Genomic DNA, 21560 nt, shown 5'->3' with positions numbered 1-21560 from the left:
GCAGACTGAAGAATCCCCTTTTTTCACTGTTTTATGTAGTTTCTGACCCATAACCACAAATCAATTCCCTTCACTTTCAATCAGGTTATGGATTTTTTACTGGTTATGTTTATTATTGTGATTGCATATAGTTTTTATGTATTCAGTATAATACAATTTGTACTCGTTTAAATTGGTTTTAAGTGGGGTTAAACAGTGCTGTCAAATACAGCCTGGCCTTTCCTTTTACATGTAGGTTAACACAAACAGCTCATCTAGACGTGGTGAAAACAATTTTCTGAACTCCAAACCAGTCATTAGAATGGGGGTAAAAGAATATTTAAGTGGTTCTGGACGAGACACGATTGCAGTTTTCGAAACTGGTGATCTACTGTCATGCACAACCATATGTAGGGTTTACCAGGTCTGAAAAAGAGAAAAGATCCGGTTAGCAACAGTTGTGTAGACAAAAAGCCTTGTTGATGTCACAGGATAAAGGGCAGACTCAAAATGTCAGAACAACCAATGTATGAGGACAGTGTCGGGGAGTGACGGAATGCATGTACCGTTTAAATGAGAGATAATCAGAATACAGTTACTTTGTTAAAATAAATGTATACACGGCTGTCTGATCTGCGCTGCCACCAGGACGACCATCTGCCCGTTCCAGAGCAAGCACAAGTGTGCGTAATATAGCGCGTAACAGTGCCAAACGTTACCACAAAACATTCCATTTTCTCCAAGTACAGTATGAGTGCGAGGAATTTTTATAATAATTTTTATAATAATTATCTCGGTATTGTTCACTGATAAGACTTGTAACCTCATTATTTAGTAAACTTAGTGTTTTTTTTTTTGTTTGTTTGTTTTTTTTTGTTTTTGCAAGCATTAGAAAAGCAGCACCTCATATGTTTATGCCAATTGTTAGCCAATTATTGGATTTTTGGGGGGGATTTAAGTTTTTCAACCAAACAGTTCAGCACTGACACCTTAGAGGGTTCTTGTAAATGGCCATGAAGTAATGTTGCTGGGTTGCATTAAAACATATATTGTGTTGTGTTTAAAAAGATATGTGGTGGCAAGGTTTAAAGTGCATTTTGTCATTGTCACATCAAGTTTAAAATATCTGATTTGTATTGAAGGATCTTTAGTATTTTTAAGTTATTTGTGGAAGAGTAACACTGACAGTAAATGCCAAAAAGTATATTTAAATTTTTTATTTTATTATTATTATTTTTTTTATTCTACATTATTAACTAGAAAACTGAAGATTGGAGAATTATCAAAACAATTTAACATTCAGCTGGTAGGGTCAAAATGTGGTGTAATCAACATGTAAGCATGGATGCATCCGACCCTGGATCTAGTGGTTCATGCTGGTGTTGGTCTCTCAGGGGGACTGTCCATGTAACTACCGATTGTAAGTCACTCTGGATAAGGCTGTCTGATAAATACCATAGATGTACACATAAATTAGTATTGCTGCTGACATGTCCATCCCCTTATTACCACAGTGTATCCCCTTTTTTGATGGCTACTTAAATACAGCATAATACACCAAGTCACAAAGCTCAAACCATCTCAGACTAGTTACTTGAACAGGACATTGAGTTCGCTATACTCTACATTCACCAGGTCTCGATCCAAACAGAACACCTTCGGATATTGGCTTTGGATATCATAGACAGCCAGCAGACAAATCTGCCGCAGCTACATGATGCTATCATGTCTCTATGGACCAATATATCTGAGGAATATTTCCACCCCTTTTTTGAGGCTATGCCATGAAGAATAAGGTGGTTCTAAAGGCATAAGGTGGTCCACCCGAGTACTAACGAGGTCTACCTAATAATATGACCAGCGAGAATCAATCATACAGATAGAAAATCTACAAACAATGAAGCACTTCAGCATCAGAAGGATAAAAAAAAAATACAAATATACTGTAGAAAAAAATATACAAATAAATGAAACTTTAAATTCTTTGTTATTATAGCCCTAAAGTTGCAAGCCCCCTCCCTAAAAATCACACCCCTTGATACGATTTCAGAAAATATGAAATTGTTAACATGAGAAATTTATTTGAAGTTACTTGATAATAATATGAAAAATCATGTCTAAAATATATATATGTCTGATGTGAACTATATTAAAAAGTGGTTAGAAAGTGTGTAGGTATATTTTTCAATATTATCATTACATAATCCATAGTGGAAAAACATGATTAAAAAGAATGTTGAAAAGTTTTTTCATGTTCATAAATATATCAGTTTGATAAACAGAAGTCTGTGTGAGGTTCGTTAAATAGAAATTATAGTTTGTTAACGTTTTTGTGCGGCAAACCAAAGATGAGACACCTTTGGAGAACGGTTTGTTCATAAAACAGTGTTACAATTAGTTTTTGTGTGGCATATCATCTGAAAACCATAGATGAGACACCTTTGGAGAAAGGTTTGTTCATAAATCAGCATTATGATTAGTTTTATTTTAGCAAGGAAAAGAAAAAGTCTGTTTGTGTGTGTGTGTGTGAACAGGTTATGTCCTGTGTCAATGGTGTGATGCTTCCTACATACCATTATCTGATGTATCTTTTGGAAAATGACTGATGGGATAACATATTCAGTAAGTATATGAACAGTGTTTGCGTTGTATTAAAATTAGTATTGTGTTTAGTATGTGTTTAACACTGAAACAATAGGTTGAGTAAAACCTTGAGTGAAAAACATGGTTTCTGTTTTAAAAGATAGTCTAAGGGTGTGTGAACTGTGGGTCTGTGTCATTGATGTGAGGGGTCGTAAACCATCAACAATGGTCATTTTTGCAAACATCAGTTTCAAGCAAGCACTAAATAGTAGTTGGTTATCTGCTGGGTGGTGAAGACCTTGTTACTGCAAATGAGGAGCGGTCACAAGCTGGGATAGTTTCAGAGGAAATTAACATTGTTAATAAATGTAGGATTATATTTCTGAAAAGAATCTTGAAAAAAAAATACAACATTTTCATGTTCATAAATATATCAGTTTGATAAAAGTCCTACTGCACCTTAAAACCTTTTCGTAGAAAAACAGAAGGTGTTAAAAACATTATGTAATTCATTGTTTGTTTATTCATTATCAATCAGTGTATGGTTCAACTAAAGAAAAATTATAGTTTATTAACGTTTTGTGTGTCATATCATCTGAAAACCATAGATGAAATACCTCAGGCTTGTTCATAAATCAGCATTATGATTAGTTTTATTTTAGCAAGGAAAAGAAAAAGTCTGTTTGTGTATGTGTGTGTGTGTGTGTGTACAGGTTATGTCCTGTGTCAATGGTGTGATGCTTCCTACATACCATTATGTGATGTATCTTTTGGAAAATGACTGATGGTTGAGTTAAAACCTTGAATGAAAAACAAGGTTTCTGTTTTAAAAGATAGTCTAAGGGTGTGTGAACTGTGGGTCTGTGTCATTGATGTGAGGGGTCGTAAACCACCAACAATGGTCATTTTTGCAAACATCAGTTTCAAGCGAGCACTAAATAGTAGTTGGTTATCTGCTGGGTGGTGAAGACCTTGTTACTGCCAATGAGGAGCGGTCACAAGCTGGGATAGTTTCAGAGGAAATTAACATTGTTAATAATGTAGGATTTTATTTTCTGAAAAGAATCTTGAAAAAAAAAAATGTTCATGATCATAAATATATCAGTTTGATAAACAAAAGCCTGTGTATGGTTCAACTAAATAAAAATTATAGTTTATTAACGTTTTGTGTGTCATATCATCTGAAAACCATAGATGAAATACCTCAGGCATGTTCATAAATCAGCATTATGATTAGTTTTATTTTAGCAAGGAAAAGAAAAAGTCTGTTTGTGTATGTGTGTGTGTGTGTACAGGTTATGTCCTGTGTCAATGGTGTGATGCTTCCTACATACCATTATGTGATGTATCTTTTGGAAAATGACTGATGGTTGAGTTAAAACCTTGAGTGAAAAACAAGGTTTCTGTTTTAAAAGATAGTCTAAGGGTGTGTGAACTGTGGGTCTGTGTCATTGATGTGAGGGGTCGTAAACCACCAACAATGGTCATTTTTGCAAACATCAGTTTCAAGCGAGCACTAAATAGTAGTTGGTTATCTGCTGGGTGGTGAAGACCTTGTTACTGCCAATGAGGAGCGGTCACAAGCTGGGATAGTTTCAGAGGAAATTAACATTGTTAATAATGTAGGATTTTATTTTCTGAAAAGAATCTTGAAAAAAAAATGTTCATGATCATAAATATATCAGTTTGATAAACAAAAGCCTGTGTATGGTTCAACTAAATAAAATTATAGTTTATTAACGTTTTGTGTGTCATATCATCTGAAAACCATAAATGAAATACCTCTGGCTTGTTCATAAACAGCGTGACGATTAGTTTTTATTTTAGCAAGGAAAAGAAAAAGTCTGTTTTCTGTATGTGTGTGTGTGTGTGTGTGTGTGTTGTGTGTCAACCATACAAATAGTAAATCTATGAACAGTGAAGCCCTTCAGCATCAGAAGGTTTAAAAAAATACAAATATACTGTAGAAAAAAATAACTGAAACTTTAAATTCTTGATATTATAGCCCTAAAAGTCGCAACCCCCCTCTCTAAAAATCAGACCCCTTGATACGATTTTAGAAAATATGAAATTGTTAACATAAGAAATTTATTTAGAAATTTTGAGAAAAGTTACTTGATAATAAAATTAAAAATCGTGTCTAAAATATATATATGTCTGATGTGAACTACAACAACTACAAAAAGTGGTTAGAAGTGTGTAGGTATATTTTTCAATATTATCATTACATAATCCAAAGTGGAAAAAAAAAAAAAAAAAAACATGATTAAAAAGAATAGTGGTTTTAAAGTAGGATTTGAGAAGTTTTTTCATGTTCATAAATAAATCAGTTTGATAAACAGAAGTCTGTGTGTGGTTCAATTAAATAGAAATTATAGTTTGTTAACGTTTCTGTGAGAAAGGTTTGTTCATAAAACAGTGTTATTAGTTTTATTTTAGCAAGAAAAAGAAAAAGTCTGTGTGTGTGTGTGTGTGTGTGTGCGTGTCAGTGATGTGATGCCTCCTACATACCATTGTGTGATGTATCTTTTGGAAAAAAACGACTGAAAACAACTTGTAAACAAGTGATAAGGAAACATGTTTTAAAAAGTTAGTCTAAGTGTATATGACATCTGTAATGCGACACAAGGGAGTGAGCAATAGAGTGGGGCCAGAAGGTGCTGTGATGCTTCCTACATACAAAATGGGATTCTACCATATTCAGTCAGTATATGAATAGCGTATGCGTTTGTATTTTTAAAATAAGTTTGTGTAAGTATTGTGTTTAAACGTGTTAAACACTGAAACAGTAGTTGAGTAAAACCATACACTTAAAAATAAGGTTTCTGTTTTAAAAGTAGAGGTATACTGGTTTATGACCTCTCCCACAACAGCCAGTTTGTAAACAAGTGATAAGACATCTGTTTTTTTTTAAAAGCCTGTCTAAGTGTTTATGTAAGAATGGACATCGCGGGAGCATGCTTTGTCTTGCATAACAGATGTCCGAAGGGGGAAGGATGGAAGGAGGTCATAAATTACGCGCAGGGTCCGATGGAGAAGGCAGAAAGGGAGAAGGCCATAAATTACGCGCACAGTGTCCACTGTCCAGTGGAGAAGGGGAGAATGTAGAAGGGTAGATGGTCATAAATAACGCGCTTTTTCCTCATACAGATATGTCATCAATCATTTTTGACATAAAGTATATAATTATTACTACTCACGCACAATGACCCGACGGCGAGCAGACACAAACAGGATAGTTTTATACAATTATATAAATATACACCAGGTGAACACGATCAGGGAACATTACACGAGACTAACATGAAACTCCGGTCCGAATTCGGGATCCGGAGTCAACCCCTGCCGGTCCGGATCATGACAGTTACATGAAGTGCTCAGTTGTCTTTGCTGTTGAAAACCGTAAATATTAACATCGTTGGATGAGTTTCTCTGAAACCCTAAGTACCCTAAGGAATGTATCGTTAATTTTTTTTTTATAATTTTTTTTTTGTCAGGCAAGCCGAAACATCACGGAGTCAAAACCAAACGTAATGTAAACAATTTTGCTTCAAACGATAAGCACTTCAAGGAAAAACCTGCAGCACTCATTCTTCAGAATGATGTAAGTCATGCTCTGTGCTTTTTTTTATTATAAAATTTTGTTATGGGGTTATAGTTTGTATGTAATTACTTTTTTTCTCAATTTTTTTTAGTTTTGTTTCTTAGGTGTCAGCAACAGTTGCCGCCATGGAAAAGAGTTTTACACTTCCACTTCCATTGTCTTAGGTAATGTACAATGAACCAAAATCTGTAAATTATTTAATAAACTTGGTCTGTTGTATTTCCAGTTTGTATTTTCTATAACATGTTGCCTGTATTTATTCATTTAGGTGAAATTCTTACTGCAACTCAATGGATGCTGAGTATTGAGGGCCAAGTGGTCGTTTTGGTACCAAAATGCCGTTTTGTTGTTTGAGCTTAAAGGGATTACCATCATTTACTCACCTTCAGTTGTTCCAAAATTCTGAGTTTCTTGACTTCCATATTTTTGCCCTATTATGGAAGTCAATGGCTACGTTACTTGTCTGGTTATAAACTTCATTAAAATATAATCTTTTGTATTCAACACAAGAAAGAAACAACAAGTAAATAATGACCATTTTTATTTTTAGGCAAACAGTCCCCTTAACTTTTCTTTAACTATTGCTTTATGCTTTAATCTTGAGTTGTTTGTAGTTGTTTTGTAACAGCTGATTTTTTTCTGTAGTTGAAAAAGTAAAGTTATGTTACCAGTGACAGTGCTGGAGTGTTGTCAGGTGTCAGCTTTAATAAACAGTTTTCTTACAACAACTTTGAATTTGAGTAATTATTTTTTAAAATCTTTGTTTTAATGCATTCACATCAGTATAATGGTAAATAGCACGCACAGTACAGTTCACAGTTAAAATTGTTATTTACAGGAATTTCATAGTAGAAATGTTACAGCAACATCTTGGCTTTTGTTGAATTCACAGGATTTTATTGGCAACTTTTGTTGCCAGGTAAGTACTGTAATTTAGCATAATTACAAAAAAAAACCTGTAATGCCTTTTTACAAGTTTAATTTTATAATCCTGTAAAAAAAAAAAAAAAAAAAACTGTATTCTGCAAACATCAATTTATTGTAAATTGCTAAGCAGTATTATACTGTAATCCATTTTACAGCAATTAGCGACTATTTTACAGGATTTTATTGACAACTTTTTTGCCAGTAAATTATTGTAAATTCTACAGTACGTTCTTTACAGTGCACACTTCTACCTGAAGTGTGAAGTGTAGTCTCATGATTTACCCATCCATTGCTGTTATCTAGTTTCAGGAAAGTGCTGGGTTAAGGGTGCATTTCTAACTCCCCCAGTTTAATGGGTGTAAAATAATATCTACACCATGCTTGGTTTCCTGTCAAGTTGGCTCTATACGTTCTGGTTAAACAAACAAGTCAAAATTGGTATGAGGTGTGACATTCTTATCAAAATATATTGCCATACTTTAAGACTACATCTTGTATACATCCAATCCTCTGTTAGAGGTGAAAACACTATCACAACTGAGACATGATTTATTTATAGGTGTTATTAATGTACAAGCTCTAAAATGACAGTATTTTGTAGTGTTTTCATTCCCACTTATAAATGGCATTACCAGATTGGCCAGATCGTGGTTCTATGCTAGGAAACACTAAACAATAACATAGTTCTACACCAAAAGGAATAATGTCGTTTAACTACAATACCCACAATCCCCAGCGTACGTCACGCAGACACACCTCCTCTTCTGATTGGCCGTTAACCCGTTTGGCCTGCAATCGTTGAGAGGGTGAAGGTGAAATTTGCTCAAGTGTGGGAAAAGCCCCCCGTTTTCACAGCGATTATGTCATCTTGTGGACTTTTCACCACTCGGACAAAATTGTGCCGACGGCTGGTAGGTCAACCGCAACACATACAGGGTGTCCATGATTGAACAATGTCCTTATTTGGCTCATTTGCTAGTCACAATAGCTTAAGTGCTAAGCAGGCAGCAGTCTACATACCATGCACTTTGGGGGGATTCTACAATACGTGCGGTATGTCGGCCTTCTACTTCTTACTTTGTAAAAAAAAAAAGACGATTATTTGCCTCTCTGTGATGACAGGTACATGGCCACAAGAGGTCATGACTGCTGCCAAAAACGTCACTAAGCTCTGGCTAACTTGAATTAACTGCAGCAGTAACTAAAAAACTGATGCTGTCTTCTTGCAGGTGCACAACTACCTGTCGAGGACCTACACATCTCGGCCTACTCTAAATGTAAGTTTCTGTTAGGCGCTTAGTCACTTTACAAATAGATTAAATTCAGTAGCTGTTTTGCATAAGAAATGTACATTCTTACTTATATTTATATTTACACACATACAGTACAGACCAAAAGTTTGGACACACCTTCTCATTCAATGTGTTTGAATCTACCAACACATTGGTAGATTCTCACTGAAGGCATCAAAACTATGAATGAACACATCTGGAGTTATGTACTTAACAAAAAAGGTGAAATAACTGAAAACATGTTTTATATTCTAGTTTCTTCAAAATAGCCGCCCTTTGCTCTGATTTCTGTTTTGCATACTCTTGGCATTCTCTCAATGAGCTTCAAGAGGAAGCTCTTTGCCTTCACTCTGCGGTCCAGCTCACCCCAAACCATCTCGATTGGCTTCAGGTCCAGTGACTGTGGAGGCCAGGTCTCCACTTTTTGTTAAGTACATAACTCCACATGTGTTCATTCATAGTTTTGATGCCTTCAGTGAGAATCTACCAATGTAAATGGTCATGAAAATAAAGAAAACTCATTGAATGAGAAGTTGTGTCCAAACTTTTGACCTGTACTCTACATACATGCATACATACATACATACATACATACACCCAGTATTTAGCAGGGTTACAGCCTAGGGGAAGAAATCAGTCTAACATTTAACCTGCACTTTGGCTGACAACAGGAAGTAGTCATTGTCAGTGCTGTCCGGACCCCAATGGGGTCTTTCAAGGGAAGCCTTTCATCCGTGCCAGCGACTAAACTGGGGTCTTTTGCAATAAAGGGTGCAATTGAACAAGCTGGTAGGCAAATCATGTTTTTTATCATGTTCATTAATTCAGGGAATACTTACCAGTTTTAAGTCATATATTGGTTTGCTGCCAGGTATTCCACTTGAGGAGGTGAAAGAAGTGTACATGGGAAATGTCCTACAAGCTGGGGAAGGGCAGGCACCAACCAGACAAGCTCTTCTTGGTGCAGGTATATAAAAAAAAGACTTGATTGTTGCAGCAAAGGCAATGATTTGGAATAACTTGGACTTATAGGGTTCATCTTTCAGTATTTTATTCAGCTTCTTTTTTTTTTTATTCAGGTCTATCACTTTCCACTCCAGCAACAACGGTTAACAAAGTATGTGCCTCTGGTATGAAGTCCATCATGATGGCAGCTCAGAGTCTGATGTGTGGACATCAGGTAGTATGTCAGTTAGTCAGATCACAGTGGATATATATATCAAAATACAGTAATAGACACAGAAAGACACAATAAATGTATGAGCCCTGTGTTGTCCCTGCACACAGGACGTGATGGTGGCTGGTGGGATGGAGAGCATGTCCAATGTGCCGTATGTAATGGCCAGAGAGCCACCTTCATATGGTGGTGTGAAGATGGAGGACCTCATCGTGAAGGATGGTCTCACTGATGTGTACAATAAGTTTCACATGGTATTTTTTGACCTGTCTGCGTTGGAGATCATAAATGATTACATATAGCATATATATATCAATTTGTTTTTCTCCATCTTGTTTTACAATTTGATTGTGATTCTAAGGGTAGCAAATATTGAGCCAGTGCAGATAAAAATATTTCATATTTTTTATATTTACATTTACAGCATTTATCAGATGCCCTTATTCAGAGCTATTTACAATCAGTAATTACAGGGACAGTCCCCCCCTGGAGCAACTTAGGGTTAAGTGTCTTGCTCAGGGATTTGAACCTGGGCCTTCTGGTTCATAGGCAAGTGTGTTACCTGCTAGGCTACCAACTCTGTATTATTTCATTATTTATTTATTTATTTTGTGTGTGTGTGTGTGTGTGTGTGTGTGTAGGGAAACTGTGCAGAAAACTCAGCCAAGAACCAAAGCATCTCCAGGGAAGAGCAGGATGCTTTTGCCATCAAATCATATAGCCGCAGCAAAGCAGCATGGGAGTCAGGGGTTTTTGCCAAGGAAGTTGTTCCGGTGAGCATTCCTCAGAAAGGTAAGTGGCACATAAAAATGTTCTGTTCTTTGTACACATCTGGGCTCTGTCACAGAAACTCCTTGGCTCTCGTGCAGGTAAACCTGATGTTGTGGTGAGGGAAGATGAAGAATGGAGACGTGTAGATTTCAGCAAAGTTCCCAAACTGAAAGCAGTGTTTCAGCGAGAAAATGGTATCCACTTTTCTCTGCTCCCCACATTATAATCATTGATTGAATTAGAAATATCATTGACCTGAGCTTGAGACTTTATTGTCCTTGTCAGGCACCGTAACTGCGGCGAATGCCAGCACACTGAATGATGGGGCCGCTGCCTTGGTCCTGATGACCTCCGACGCAGCAAAAAGACTCAGTGCTGCTCCTCTTGCTCGGATTATTGGTATGATAATTTTCCATCCAGTCAAGTTTTTTTTCTTATCGTTGATTGCTAGTCCAGTGGCTTGTGCTGGTATATAATCACATTTGTGGTTTCCCAGTGGTGGAACAATCCTCCAGACCTTTTCAAAGCTGGTCTGCTCCTCTCTATCTTCAGTAATTGCTTGAAGGTCTTCTGAAAGGTCCTCCTCTCTTAAACCTTCAGCAACCTAACATGCTTAAGGACCGTATACAGTGTATTAATAGATTTAGTCCTTAAATGTCTCACTTTATTGGTTAAAACACTCTGCCTAATTAATGTAATGTGGTGCATTCTGCTGAAGTTTTTGTCTTTTTCTCCTAACACAAAGCTTTTGCTGATGCTGCCACCAATCCAATTGACTTCCCCATTGCTCCAGCATTTGCTATCCCAAAGGTAAAATAAGTCATTACAAAACTGTATAAAGTCAAGCTTGGACATTTTATTAATAATTCATCCCCAATGATTATGTTTGAGCAGGTTCTTGCAGCCAGTGGGGTGAAGAAGGAGGATATTGCCATGTGGGAGATCAATGAAGCATTCAGTGTTGTGGTTCTAGCCAACATTAAAATGCTGGATATTGATCCAAGCAAAGTCAACATCAATGGGGGTGCCGTATCTCTGGGTCATCCCATTGGGTAAATGCATATCATGACTAAAAAAAGCATCCTGTTTTATAACCTTTTTTTTTTTTTAATACTAAAATCCTCTCCTTTTTTTCCAGAATGTCAGGAGCAAGAATTGTTGGTCACATGGTGCACAATCTAAAACCAGGACAATATGGCCTAGCAGGAATCTGTAATGGTGGTGGTGGAGCCTCTGCTATTCTCATCCAGAAATGTTAGACTCCAGCAGTTTAAGAACATTGGAATTAGATGTAAGTTATACAGATGACATGTCAATGCCTTATCTTTCAGCTTACTAACTTGAAGACACTCCGTTGTATTCTTTAAAGGGTTTATTTAACTTGTACTTGTATGACACAATAAAATTAGCTGAAATAAATGTATGACTTATTATTGAAAACCTATAATTGACTTATTATTTTTATAGCCTGCCATGTTTTGCAGAAACTGTACAATAAACAGAAATAAAAGACGTCAACTTCTTGGTGGAGAAGGAGCTGCACCAGAGGGTAACTAACTATAGTTTTGGAAGGCAAGTGTCCCAAATCACAGGGGTATGTTGTACAGAAGCACATTAACCAGTATATTTAGACATGTCTAGTATCCGTTGTGTTTGTCCAACCATTAAAACGTCTTGTTAAACACAGAAGGTCTGGAATTAGAGACCCCAGAGCCACACTAACGAACACTCTATGGTTGACCCTTATATGGCCACTAGATGGCACTTTTTACCTACAGTGCCTAGTTGCTCGTATTGTAATATTGAAAAAAAAGTTTTATATGTCAAAACATGAGCTTACTCTTTAATATTCCAAAATGCTTTTAAAGTGTCTGTGAATATATCCAGTAGATTACTGGGAATGAGCAAGCGTTCCCTGTTTCCCTGTTAGATAAGAAATCTTGGGGTGCATATGCAATTTCTAAATAAATGTACACATTAGTACACAAAATCATAAAAGCTCAATATGAAGAGCATGTTCATGAACAATACATGACGTAGTCTGCATGGAGCAGACAATGCACCTTATAAGATTATTCTTTGCTTCCTATTCAAATTGAAAGAATGTTAAACAGCCATGCGAAGCCATTTCAAAGGGCAGCTAGTGTTCTTTTCACAGCTACAGATAGTCATTAAAGGAATTTAGTTATTTATTAATCCACTGTTTCCATGGCTAAAGCATTTTGAGCATGAGACTGGAGTGTAGCCTGTGTCTTGTGACCTTGAGGGACGTCCTCAGTTCAGAAGTGTTTCAGATGGAAATTGTTGTAAAATTATCAGTGCTGTAACTTCTTCAGCCGGTTGTGGAGTTCTGCCGTCATTAAACATTTGTTTAATGCTCCTATAAATTATTGTTCTGTTTAATTTACTGGGTTTCAGGTATAAGGTTTACTCTGCGTTAAGTTCACATGAACTTTGTCAGATCTGAATAACCCCTGTAATGAGTCAGACAGAGATATTTTAATTTCTCACACCGTTTCTGTACAGTATCTGTTAGGATTCACTGTCATTGTCATCTAAAACATCTGTGTCCCATATACTACTCTTACATGGTAGAACACACGTGGATGACATATGGATGTTGCTACATCTGACCTTTGTCTGGAGGGACTATGAAAGTGTAAAAATGGACCGTAAGAATTTCCAAGGAACTTGCCGCTGACAAATGAATGGAATGAAGTATTGGCCCTTATCTCCAGATCTTGCTGTTTGCCCACTCTCGATCCCTCAAATACTCAGGTGCTCTATGAGGTTAAACATTTGGGCAAGCAAAGGTGTGTCCATGGCTGTTGATTATACAGAACCGAGAGAGTGCGTCAGACAGGCACTGAAGTGGACATGAAGTGAACCGGTGTGAGGTAGGTCTGGAAGGCACACTAAGCTAGATCTTTATAGCTAAAATTATTTGTGTTGTGTAATGGTATTTCAAAAATAATTATTAACAGTAAAAACATTTAATTTTTGATTTGGAGAGGTTCTTGAATTCCTCATGGTGAGCCTCACTCTGGTCTTTACAGACGGCAGAGTTTTAAAAACGGCAGAGAATCAACATGAGAAATACCATGGTAATTTGTCTGTTTCAATTTCTAAGGATTTTATAAATAAAGTTTCTTTTAAGAATTAAATAAAATGCACACTTGTCATTCAAATTCAATGAAACAAGAAGAAACAAGACGGTAACATCCATGCTGCAAAACAAGGGGTTTTGTAGCATGGATGTAATGATTAAAATACTAAAAACTAAACTATCTTTAAAAGGACTGAATTTTGTTTCACATGTAACATTTTTTTCCTCTTTTTTTCCAGAGATCTGAAATGCCATATTATGTTAACCATGGCTTTCACAAAGGGGAGGCTAGACCCCATTTGTCCACTTCTTCAATGGGACTCTACAACCTCCCACCCTCCACGGTTCCTCAGTATGTTCCCCATCCAATTAACACTCACCACACAGTCACTCCTGGCTTTCCACATGCCGTGCCAGCCTCCACACCAGCCTCTAAAGGTACCACAGAGTTACACAATCTGCCACCATCTGTGCATTTCCGTTTTCTTTTAAACACTTTAACAATTCTTTGTTCCTGTAGAGTCCAAATGGGGCTGCTGCAAATGTGTTCTGGTTTCGTTCATCGTTGTCTTGGTTCTTGGTGTAGCTGCAGTGCTGGCCTGGTATTTTGGTACCTGCTAACCTTTACTACGACATAGAACGGTCTACTTGTATACTTTTCCCATAAGTTTTCATTGAGTTAAGACATTTGATCTTGTGTCTGCAGTGACTTCAAAGTGCCTTGTGGGAACGAGGTGTGGAGAGCACGGTCCATGCCTGAGCTCCTACAAATGGTGTGATGGAACAAAAGACTGTCCATCGGGAGACGATGAGTCCGGCTGTTGTAAGTGTTGCAACAGAGTCACCCAGTTATTGTCCCTGTCTTTTGGAAACATTCTCCTCTGCAGCACAGCAGGTTGCCTTGGAGAATACAGTACATGCATAAAAATACTTGTATCTGTAGTAACAGCCGATAGAATGTAATTATAGTGATGAGTCTGGCATAGCCCCCACTACAGATGTATCCGGTTCTGTTTTCCAGATCGTCTGGACGGAGCAGATTTCATCTTGCAGAGCTACTCCTCCGACAGTCAAACATGGAGACCTGTCTGTGCTGATGGCTGGAATGATGACTATGGAAAGGCTGTCTGTGAGAGAATTGGTTATAACAGGTAAATCAGTGATACCTGATTTATGTTACTGGTTATGTGCGTTTCCAACAAACAAATAGATCCCGTATACTGTACAGGTCTACACCCCATTAAGCAGTAATATACTCCTGGGGAAAACACTTTATGCCTTAATAATTATTTCAGGTGATTAGAATTTAGACTTTGTCTCCATGATGACATAGTTCCGTCACTGTTCCAGTCATTCTGCAGCAGCCGGTCATATGATGTTGTGACCATAACTGGTGTAATAATTTGGGATAATATTTAAAAGGGCCTCAGTCCTTGGATTTGCCAATCAGCATTGAGAGTGAGAACTAACAAGAAGCAAAAAAATAACTACTGCTCTGGTCTTGTTCCTTTTCAGGGACACTTATGTGAGGTCTGCAAGCAGACTTCTGCACTCCAGTGCTCCTAATGGCTACATGAAAATCTTGAGTCAGGAGACGACCATCAGGTCTGTTTCTAAACAAAGACCTAAATGGGATCACTGTTTTTTTGTTTGAAAAGTTTGGAAAGACTTTTTTTTAAAAGACGTTTTTCTGCTTCTATAAGATAGACAATTTCGAGAAGTAATCTAAAGGGAAATCCTACTTTGTGCAATAGCTTCCTTTTATATTAATAGTCATAAATGTCAGCAGCATGTAACTACAGAGCTTTCCTCTCATATCTGTGGACCTGTATCTCTTATATTATTATAATATAATATAATATTAGGGACTAAGAAAGGATCTTATCTTATTATTATTATTATTATTGTTGTTGTTGTTGTTGTTTTTGATTACAGTTTTTTGTAAAAAAATTATTTTAGCATTTCCAGTAACTCATGCTCATCAAATGCTGCCGTCACGCTGCGTTGTGTAGGTAAATCATTACTTTTGTTTACCATGTTCTCTTTCCTCTCTGGGTGACCTTGAGCTTTACTGTGAATTTTACACACACACACACACACACACACACACACAATAATAAGTAAGCAAATATGCAAAGCACACACATCTTACATGTTTCCTGTTCTCTGGAGGTAGACTGTGGCACCAGAAGATACAACCCAAGAACCCGGATAGTTGGGGGAGACGTTGCTGGCAGAGGTGCTTGGCCATGGCAGGTTAGTCTGCATAACCGGTTTCAGCACCTCTGTGGAGGATCCATCATTACACCGTACTGGATAATAACAGCAGCACACTGCTTTCACAAGTGAGTACATATGAAAAACAGTTTGTCCTTTTAATGAAATAACATGGACTTTTTTTGTAAATAATCTCTCTTACATGTTCTAAAGGGAGAGTAGGCCAAGTGAGTGGACCGTGCATGCAGGCTCCCTAAATTTGGATGAAATGAGCTACAGCATGGGGAGATCTGTTAAACAAGTCATCCGTCACAATTTATTCAACAGTGATACAAATGATTATGATATTGCGTTAATGCAGCTCAACAATCCTCTACGCTTTTCAGGTGAAACGTTATTCATGAAACATATTTGAGGAGTTACTACCATTTTTTTTTTTGTTAAATAAGAAATGTCACCCTATACAGACACTGTCAGGCCTGTGTGTTTACCAAACTCTGGCCTGAGCCTCACTGCCACCACGCCGTGTCATATTTCAGGCTGGGGAGCCACTTATTACGGAGGTACTGTTATCCTTTTGGCAATGAATAACACACAGCCGCTCAGCACAGGCTGACTGCTAACCCGACTGCTTCGTTACAGGCTCCGCCTCTCGCTCTCTGAGAGAGGCCGAGGTGTCTCTCATAGACTCGAGTGTCTGCAACAGCCGCCTGGTGTACAATGGACAAATCACCAGGAACATGATTTGTGCAGGCCAGCTGCAGGGTGGAGTGGATGCTTGTCAGGTGTGTACTTTATCACTGTTTCTTATATGAATTATAAATATAGGAAGGTTTTTTTTTTTTTTATTGGTACAGCAGCCAGGTGTAACCACGCCTTCTTTTCTAATTATGAGAAAAGAAACAAACTGCAGAAAACCTTACTGGCGAAAAGACACTTTTAGAAAATTGGGCAAGATGGTGGCGCTGGCTTCACTTTTTTTAGAGATCATGATAAAAAAAATAATATTTACACCCATTAACTGTTCTGTCCTGCAGGGGGACAGTGGAGGACCTCTGGTGACTGAACAAAATGGCTTGTGGTGGCTGGTTGGGGACACCAGCTGGGGTGAAGGCTGTGCTGTCAGAAATAAACCTGGCGTATATGGAAATGTGACTTACTTCCTGAACTGGATTTACAAGCAGATGCAGGTAGAAGCTGCTTGCCAAAATATACACAGTGTATGACAAAGAATATCAATAAATAATAAATAACAAGAGAAACACATACAATTGTTCAAACCTCATACAGCACTTGTTCTTGTTGTGAATGTGCATTTAAATGTGATCAGATTTTTAAATGTGTTACGAAATCATTTACGATTTTATGAACCAGTTTTTATTGTAATAATATAGTCTTTGAGGATGATTTACCCTAAGAATTCACACGAAATACAGTGTTTTTGTCCCTGTCTGCAGTTCTAATTTATATTCTTAATTCTCTTTGAGCAGAATAACTGAAGAATTTTCAAGTTCTGGAAGCCCAGTTGATCCTCCATCCTCAATATCATGCCATTTGTCTTTTTATTTTTATTTAAGAATGCCCTTAATTGCAAGTCCTATATTTTTGTATGTGTATTTATTTTTTTAAGTGTGTCTTATATTAGAGTTTATAATTTATTTTTCTTCTATGGCAGTATTGTGCCCAAACCAGATTGGCATGCATGTAAGGGTTTAGTGTTTACATATGGATTCTTAGATATGTTGTCTATTTGTAGATATATCAATAAATTTAGGAGGTTCCAGATAATCTCTCAAAACTTGATGTTTTTTACTCAAAAGCATGCGCTTATGAAACATAGTGTGAGAGACTGTACTGTCCACTTCAAGATTCAAGATCGATTTGTTGTCAGTACAACAGTATACACAGTATACCATGTATTGAAAAACTGTTTCACACAGACTCACCATAGTGTGATTGTAAAAGAAAGATGTATCATACATTACACATTAATTTACAATTAGATTTTTTTAAAAACTTAAATACCTGTTCAGACTATTAAAAACTTTCTGTACACTGAACAAGGACAAACAGAAGTGACTGTGAACTGTGCAGTAGACTGTTTTTTTTCCCTGGTCTTCTTTTCTTCACTTTTAGAGTGAAGTGATTGAAGTGATTGTCACATGTGATACACAGCAGCACAGCACACAATGCACACAGAGAAATTTGTCCTCTGCATTTAACCCATCACCCTGAGTGAGCAGTGGGCAGCCATGACAAGCGCCCGGGGAGCAGTGTGTGGGGACGGTGCTTTGCTCAGTGGCACCTCAGTGGCACCTTGGCGGATCGGGAATCGAACCGGCAACCTTCTGATTACAGGGCTACTTCTTTAACCGTTACGCCACCACTGCCCCACTTTTGATGAAATTGTGGGAGATCTACATATTTTTGAATCACTCCCCACATAAAAAGCTGACAGCTTTCTGACAGCACAATTGCGCGCTCCAAGTCACATCATCAGCATTATAATGTAACTATCCCATTCACTTAGTCGCTTACTATCCACAACATATTCATCCGTATCAGTGGTGAGACTGCCAGAGTCTCAGAGTTATTTTTTACTTTTCTTTAGAAATGAACCAACCAGTTGATCTCAGCATCAGCCTGATTTCGATGTTGGCAGACATTTTCAACCATTTTCAATTTTCATATTAAAAAGCAATGCAACACACTCATATAATTTGGTTTACTGCACATAAAATATTTAATGGATAAGTTAATAAATGCCTGTAATTTAGAGTGATACGTATTTTATTGTTCAGAATTTATCATGACAACCCCTTCCGTTTTGGCATGGACGCGGGGCTCCCCCCCATCTGCAGGCTTTCCCAGATCTCTAATCACTGCTCATTGAATTTGCACTGCTAATTGGCAGATGCTCAGTCATAGAGAGTGCATCTGCTACCTGTTTGTACCAATTAGCAGATGTATGACACTCCAGTGACACCTCTTCAATGGGTTAACAGATGTGGCAATTAGAGGCTCATTTGAATGGCTGCCCATTTAGCATGGGGGCCCTTAATTACATCGTAGCAAGGGATTGGGTTTTATCTTGTGCGTGTGTGTTAGTCTGTTTTTTTTTTTCTTGGTCTCTGAGAATGAGCCATTGGCATAGAAAACTTGACAGTGATGTTTCTTTCATCAGAGCTCATCTATTAAAACCCTGCTCTCAGTGTTGATGGTTCTGTGCTTGGCAAGATATTAAATCTGGAAAACGTAGATGAACTGTCTTGCTTTAAAAGTTTTGGTCTTCATTGGATACTCTTTAATAATATGCATAGACAGATAGTTTTACTAAGGTATTTTTCACCTTATAAGTAGGGCAGGCAAGCAGAACTTGTTAGTTTGAGTTCATTTTGAATATTTCAAATAAATGAACATTGTTAATGCAGCTACACCTTTTGAGCTTCCTGTGTGGGGTTTGACTTATGACATACCTGTATGACTCAAAATTCATTCTAGCCAGAGACACTCCCAACATAAAGATGGAGATTGACAGTGAAGGAGTTTTTAAATGCCAACTCGGATGACTCATCAAATGGAGACACACGGCTGCAGAGGCACTTGGACATGAGAGCAACACGCTTGTGTCTTTTTTCAGGCGTGAAGAGAGTAGATATGAGATGGAGAAGAGAATCAGGGATTGGGTGGGAATACTACTGTGACCCACCTTGTGAAGTGTAAGTGCACCCTGTGCCACCTCAAAGCTACTCAGAGGTACACTCCTTTATTTGCCAGTCCCATACAGACCCTGGTCTCATAGTTATAGATTTTGTGACTGACTTACTCGTCTCCGATGGTGCTTCTACCATCATGATCATGGTTGACTGGTTTTCAAAGTTGTGCTGTTGTAATGATCCTCCTGGTTGCTAAACGCTACCATTCAGAAGTCAGAAAAAAGGTCAAGGATACCATCAGCTCTTTCATCCTATTTGCCATGAGCTCTTTGTATTTATATACACAATATTTACAAACAATATAAGATGAGACGATCCTTTATTATCTTATCTTATATCTACACAACACCAACACACCACCAAAAACCAATAGCGTCCAATGCAGTAAAAAAAAACATAATGTCCAGCATAATAGGCAAAAATAATCCAATGAAAAAACAAGCAGGACTAATGTGTAGGACTTATAATTGTGTGGTGCATATCAAAGGTAGATTGTGTTTTGTGCAGAGTTGTGTTATCATTAGCTTGGTCATGTACAATGTACATGTCATGTATTGCCCTCCGGGGTCACTTAGAACTTTTATTAATGAATTGGACACTTTGCTCAGCAATCTTCCCATATAATAATTGTTTAAATTACATAAATAAATCTTCTATGGCCACTAATTATGTTTAGTAATTAGCATTTTAAAATCATTTAGGGTTTGTCTTAATAGACAATCCTCTGTGCATTGTTTATAAATAAGCAATATAACTATAATACAGCTACCAACACAGGATAACATTAGTGTCCTGAAATACAATGAGATCATGTGGCAGTGTAAGCACATTTTCTATAGTTTATCACAGGATCAAACTCCACTTACCATCATGTCCCTGAGCAAGACAGTCCCAGGGGGACTGTCCCTGTCACTACTCATGTTAAGTCACCCTGGTTAAGGGTGTCTGATAAATATCATAAATGTGAATGTTATGTAATGTATCTCGTCTCAGTGCATCAAATGCGGTCGTGTTATGAGGGATTTAAATAGGTTAAATTCTTGTATGTATATTATTAGCAGTGGTGGCAGTGAAACAAGACAAGTCTGTCGGCAGTAAAGTAACTTTCTGGATATACCAGTTGGCTGGGATTTTATCAGCAAATGCAGCAAATATATTGTTTTTCCTTCACCTGCAAGAGAACAAAGTGTCAATTTATAGATATTTCGGGATTCCCTGGGGTTCTTGGTGTCCACAGACTGCAGGCAGGTTGTGTTGCAGTGATGAGGAGACTATGGGTTTTGCATACACATTGACAATATAACAATAGCACAGTAATGCTGCCTTACTGCAACATGCTGCATGCAGCATGATTATCAGGACATTACATTTTAAAAAGGCAGAGAGGAATATTGGCTTTCATTCAATCAAATATGCAAAGAACATTGTTGTTCTTCCTGGCTGTGTGGAGCATACTGGTTTGGAGCCACAGCTGATTTGGGAAGCCAGAGAGAACAAAGGCAACCTGTCAGTGTTGTGACTTGACCTGGCAAATGCATTTGGCTTAATTCCACACGTTAGTCCAGCTCACTCTGACAAACTATCATGTCCCCAGCAGGTGTAGAGACTTCGTAGCCATTGGTGGTCGGGTGGCCAGGATTTACAGAAATGTGATATTTACAACAAATAATTTGACTCAGAATTCATAAATATCTATGCAATGGCTAGTTTATAGATGGCTAAAAGGAAGTACACATGGCAATTTGAGTGACATAGAGTGTTCTCACCCAAAGTATCAAATAGGATAAAAATGTGTAATGCCCAACATATCAAATACGATACAAATATGATACATACATTTTGTTAAAGGGTCTAATAAAAACTTGGAAAAAAAGTGAATTTTCTGTCCATTATTTCTTGGTTCAGGCATTAAAGGGTTAAGCATCGAAATGGAATTGTATGGAATTGTAAAAATGTATTAATGGTTGTTGATGAGATGTTTCTGTGTTACATTTCTACTGACTGGCACTCATTAATGAGTCTAGGACTAATTGAACCCTAATCATGACTTGTTATGCTCCATCCAGGCGACTTGTGTGTTGCATCAGCCTGATTTTTATTGACTCTGATGGATTGATTAGAGAGGACTGGGTACTGGATGTGGGTAGGTCTGTGTTTTTTTTATAAATACGGCCCACCTTATGTCGTG

General features: G+C 37.5%; 2 protein-coding genes across 5 annotated transcripts; both read left to right on the top strand.

Moving 5' to 3' along the window:
• The first annotated feature begins 7863 nt into the window (after positions 1-7863).
• Positions 7864-12089, top strand: acat1 (acetyl-CoA acetyltransferase 1). 3 transcript variants are annotated; one of them, XM_028984545.1, is made up of 13 exons: positions 7864-8004; positions 8323-8370; positions 9057-9174; positions 9257-9352; positions 9465-9565; positions 9673-9816; positions 10204-10354; positions 10432-10527; positions 10619-10732; positions 11079-11143; positions 11228-11385; positions 11472-11624; positions 11818-12089. In XM_028984545.1, the coding sequence occupies exons 1-12, from the start codon at positions 7954-7956 to the stop codon at positions 11590-11592; spliced, it is 1263 nt and encodes a 420-aa protein (XP_028840378.1). In that variant the 5' UTR covers positions 7864-7953; the 3' UTR covers positions 11593-11624; positions 11818-12089. The 3 variants fall into 3 exon arrangements, with proteins under 3 accessions (XP_028840378.1, XP_028840377.1, XP_028840379.1); XM_028984544.1 differs by having other exon boundaries at positions 11801-12089; XM_028984546.1 differs by lacking the exon at positions 11818-12089 and having other exon boundaries at positions 11472-11773.
• Positions 12090-12524: 435 nt separating this feature from the next.
• On the top strand, positions 12525-17454 carry tmprss2 (transmembrane serine protease 2). 2 transcript variants are annotated; one of them, XM_028984542.1, is made up of 14 exons: positions 12527-13230; positions 13390-13437; positions 13679-13877; positions 13960-14049; positions 14146-14262; positions 14461-14590; positions 14955-15044; positions 15399-15447; positions 15612-15784; positions 15870-16042; positions 16124-16219; positions 16299-16441; positions 16694-16846; positions 17147-17454. In XM_028984542.1, exons 2-14 carry the CDS (start codon positions 13423-13425, stop codon positions 17153-17155), a joined length of 1437 nt encoding a protein of 478 aa, XP_028840375.1. In that variant the 5' UTR covers positions 12527-13230; positions 13390-13422; the 3' UTR covers positions 17156-17454. The 2 variants fall into 2 exon arrangements, with proteins under 2 accessions (XP_028840376.1, XP_028840375.1); XM_028984543.1 differs by lacking the exon at positions 13390-13437 and having other exon boundaries at positions 12525-13230.
• The last annotated feature ends 4106 nt before the right edge of the window (positions 17455-21560 follow it).

This window comes from Denticeps clupeoides, chromosome 6 (genome assembly GCF_900700375.1).
Source record: "Denticeps clupeoides chromosome 6, fDenClu1.1, whole genome shotgun sequence".
Classification (NCBI taxonomy): domain Eukaryota; kingdom Metazoa; phylum Chordata; class Actinopteri; order Clupeiformes; family Denticipitidae; genus Denticeps; species Denticeps clupeoides.
This window is presented reverse-complemented; position numbering and strand designations above follow the sequence as displayed.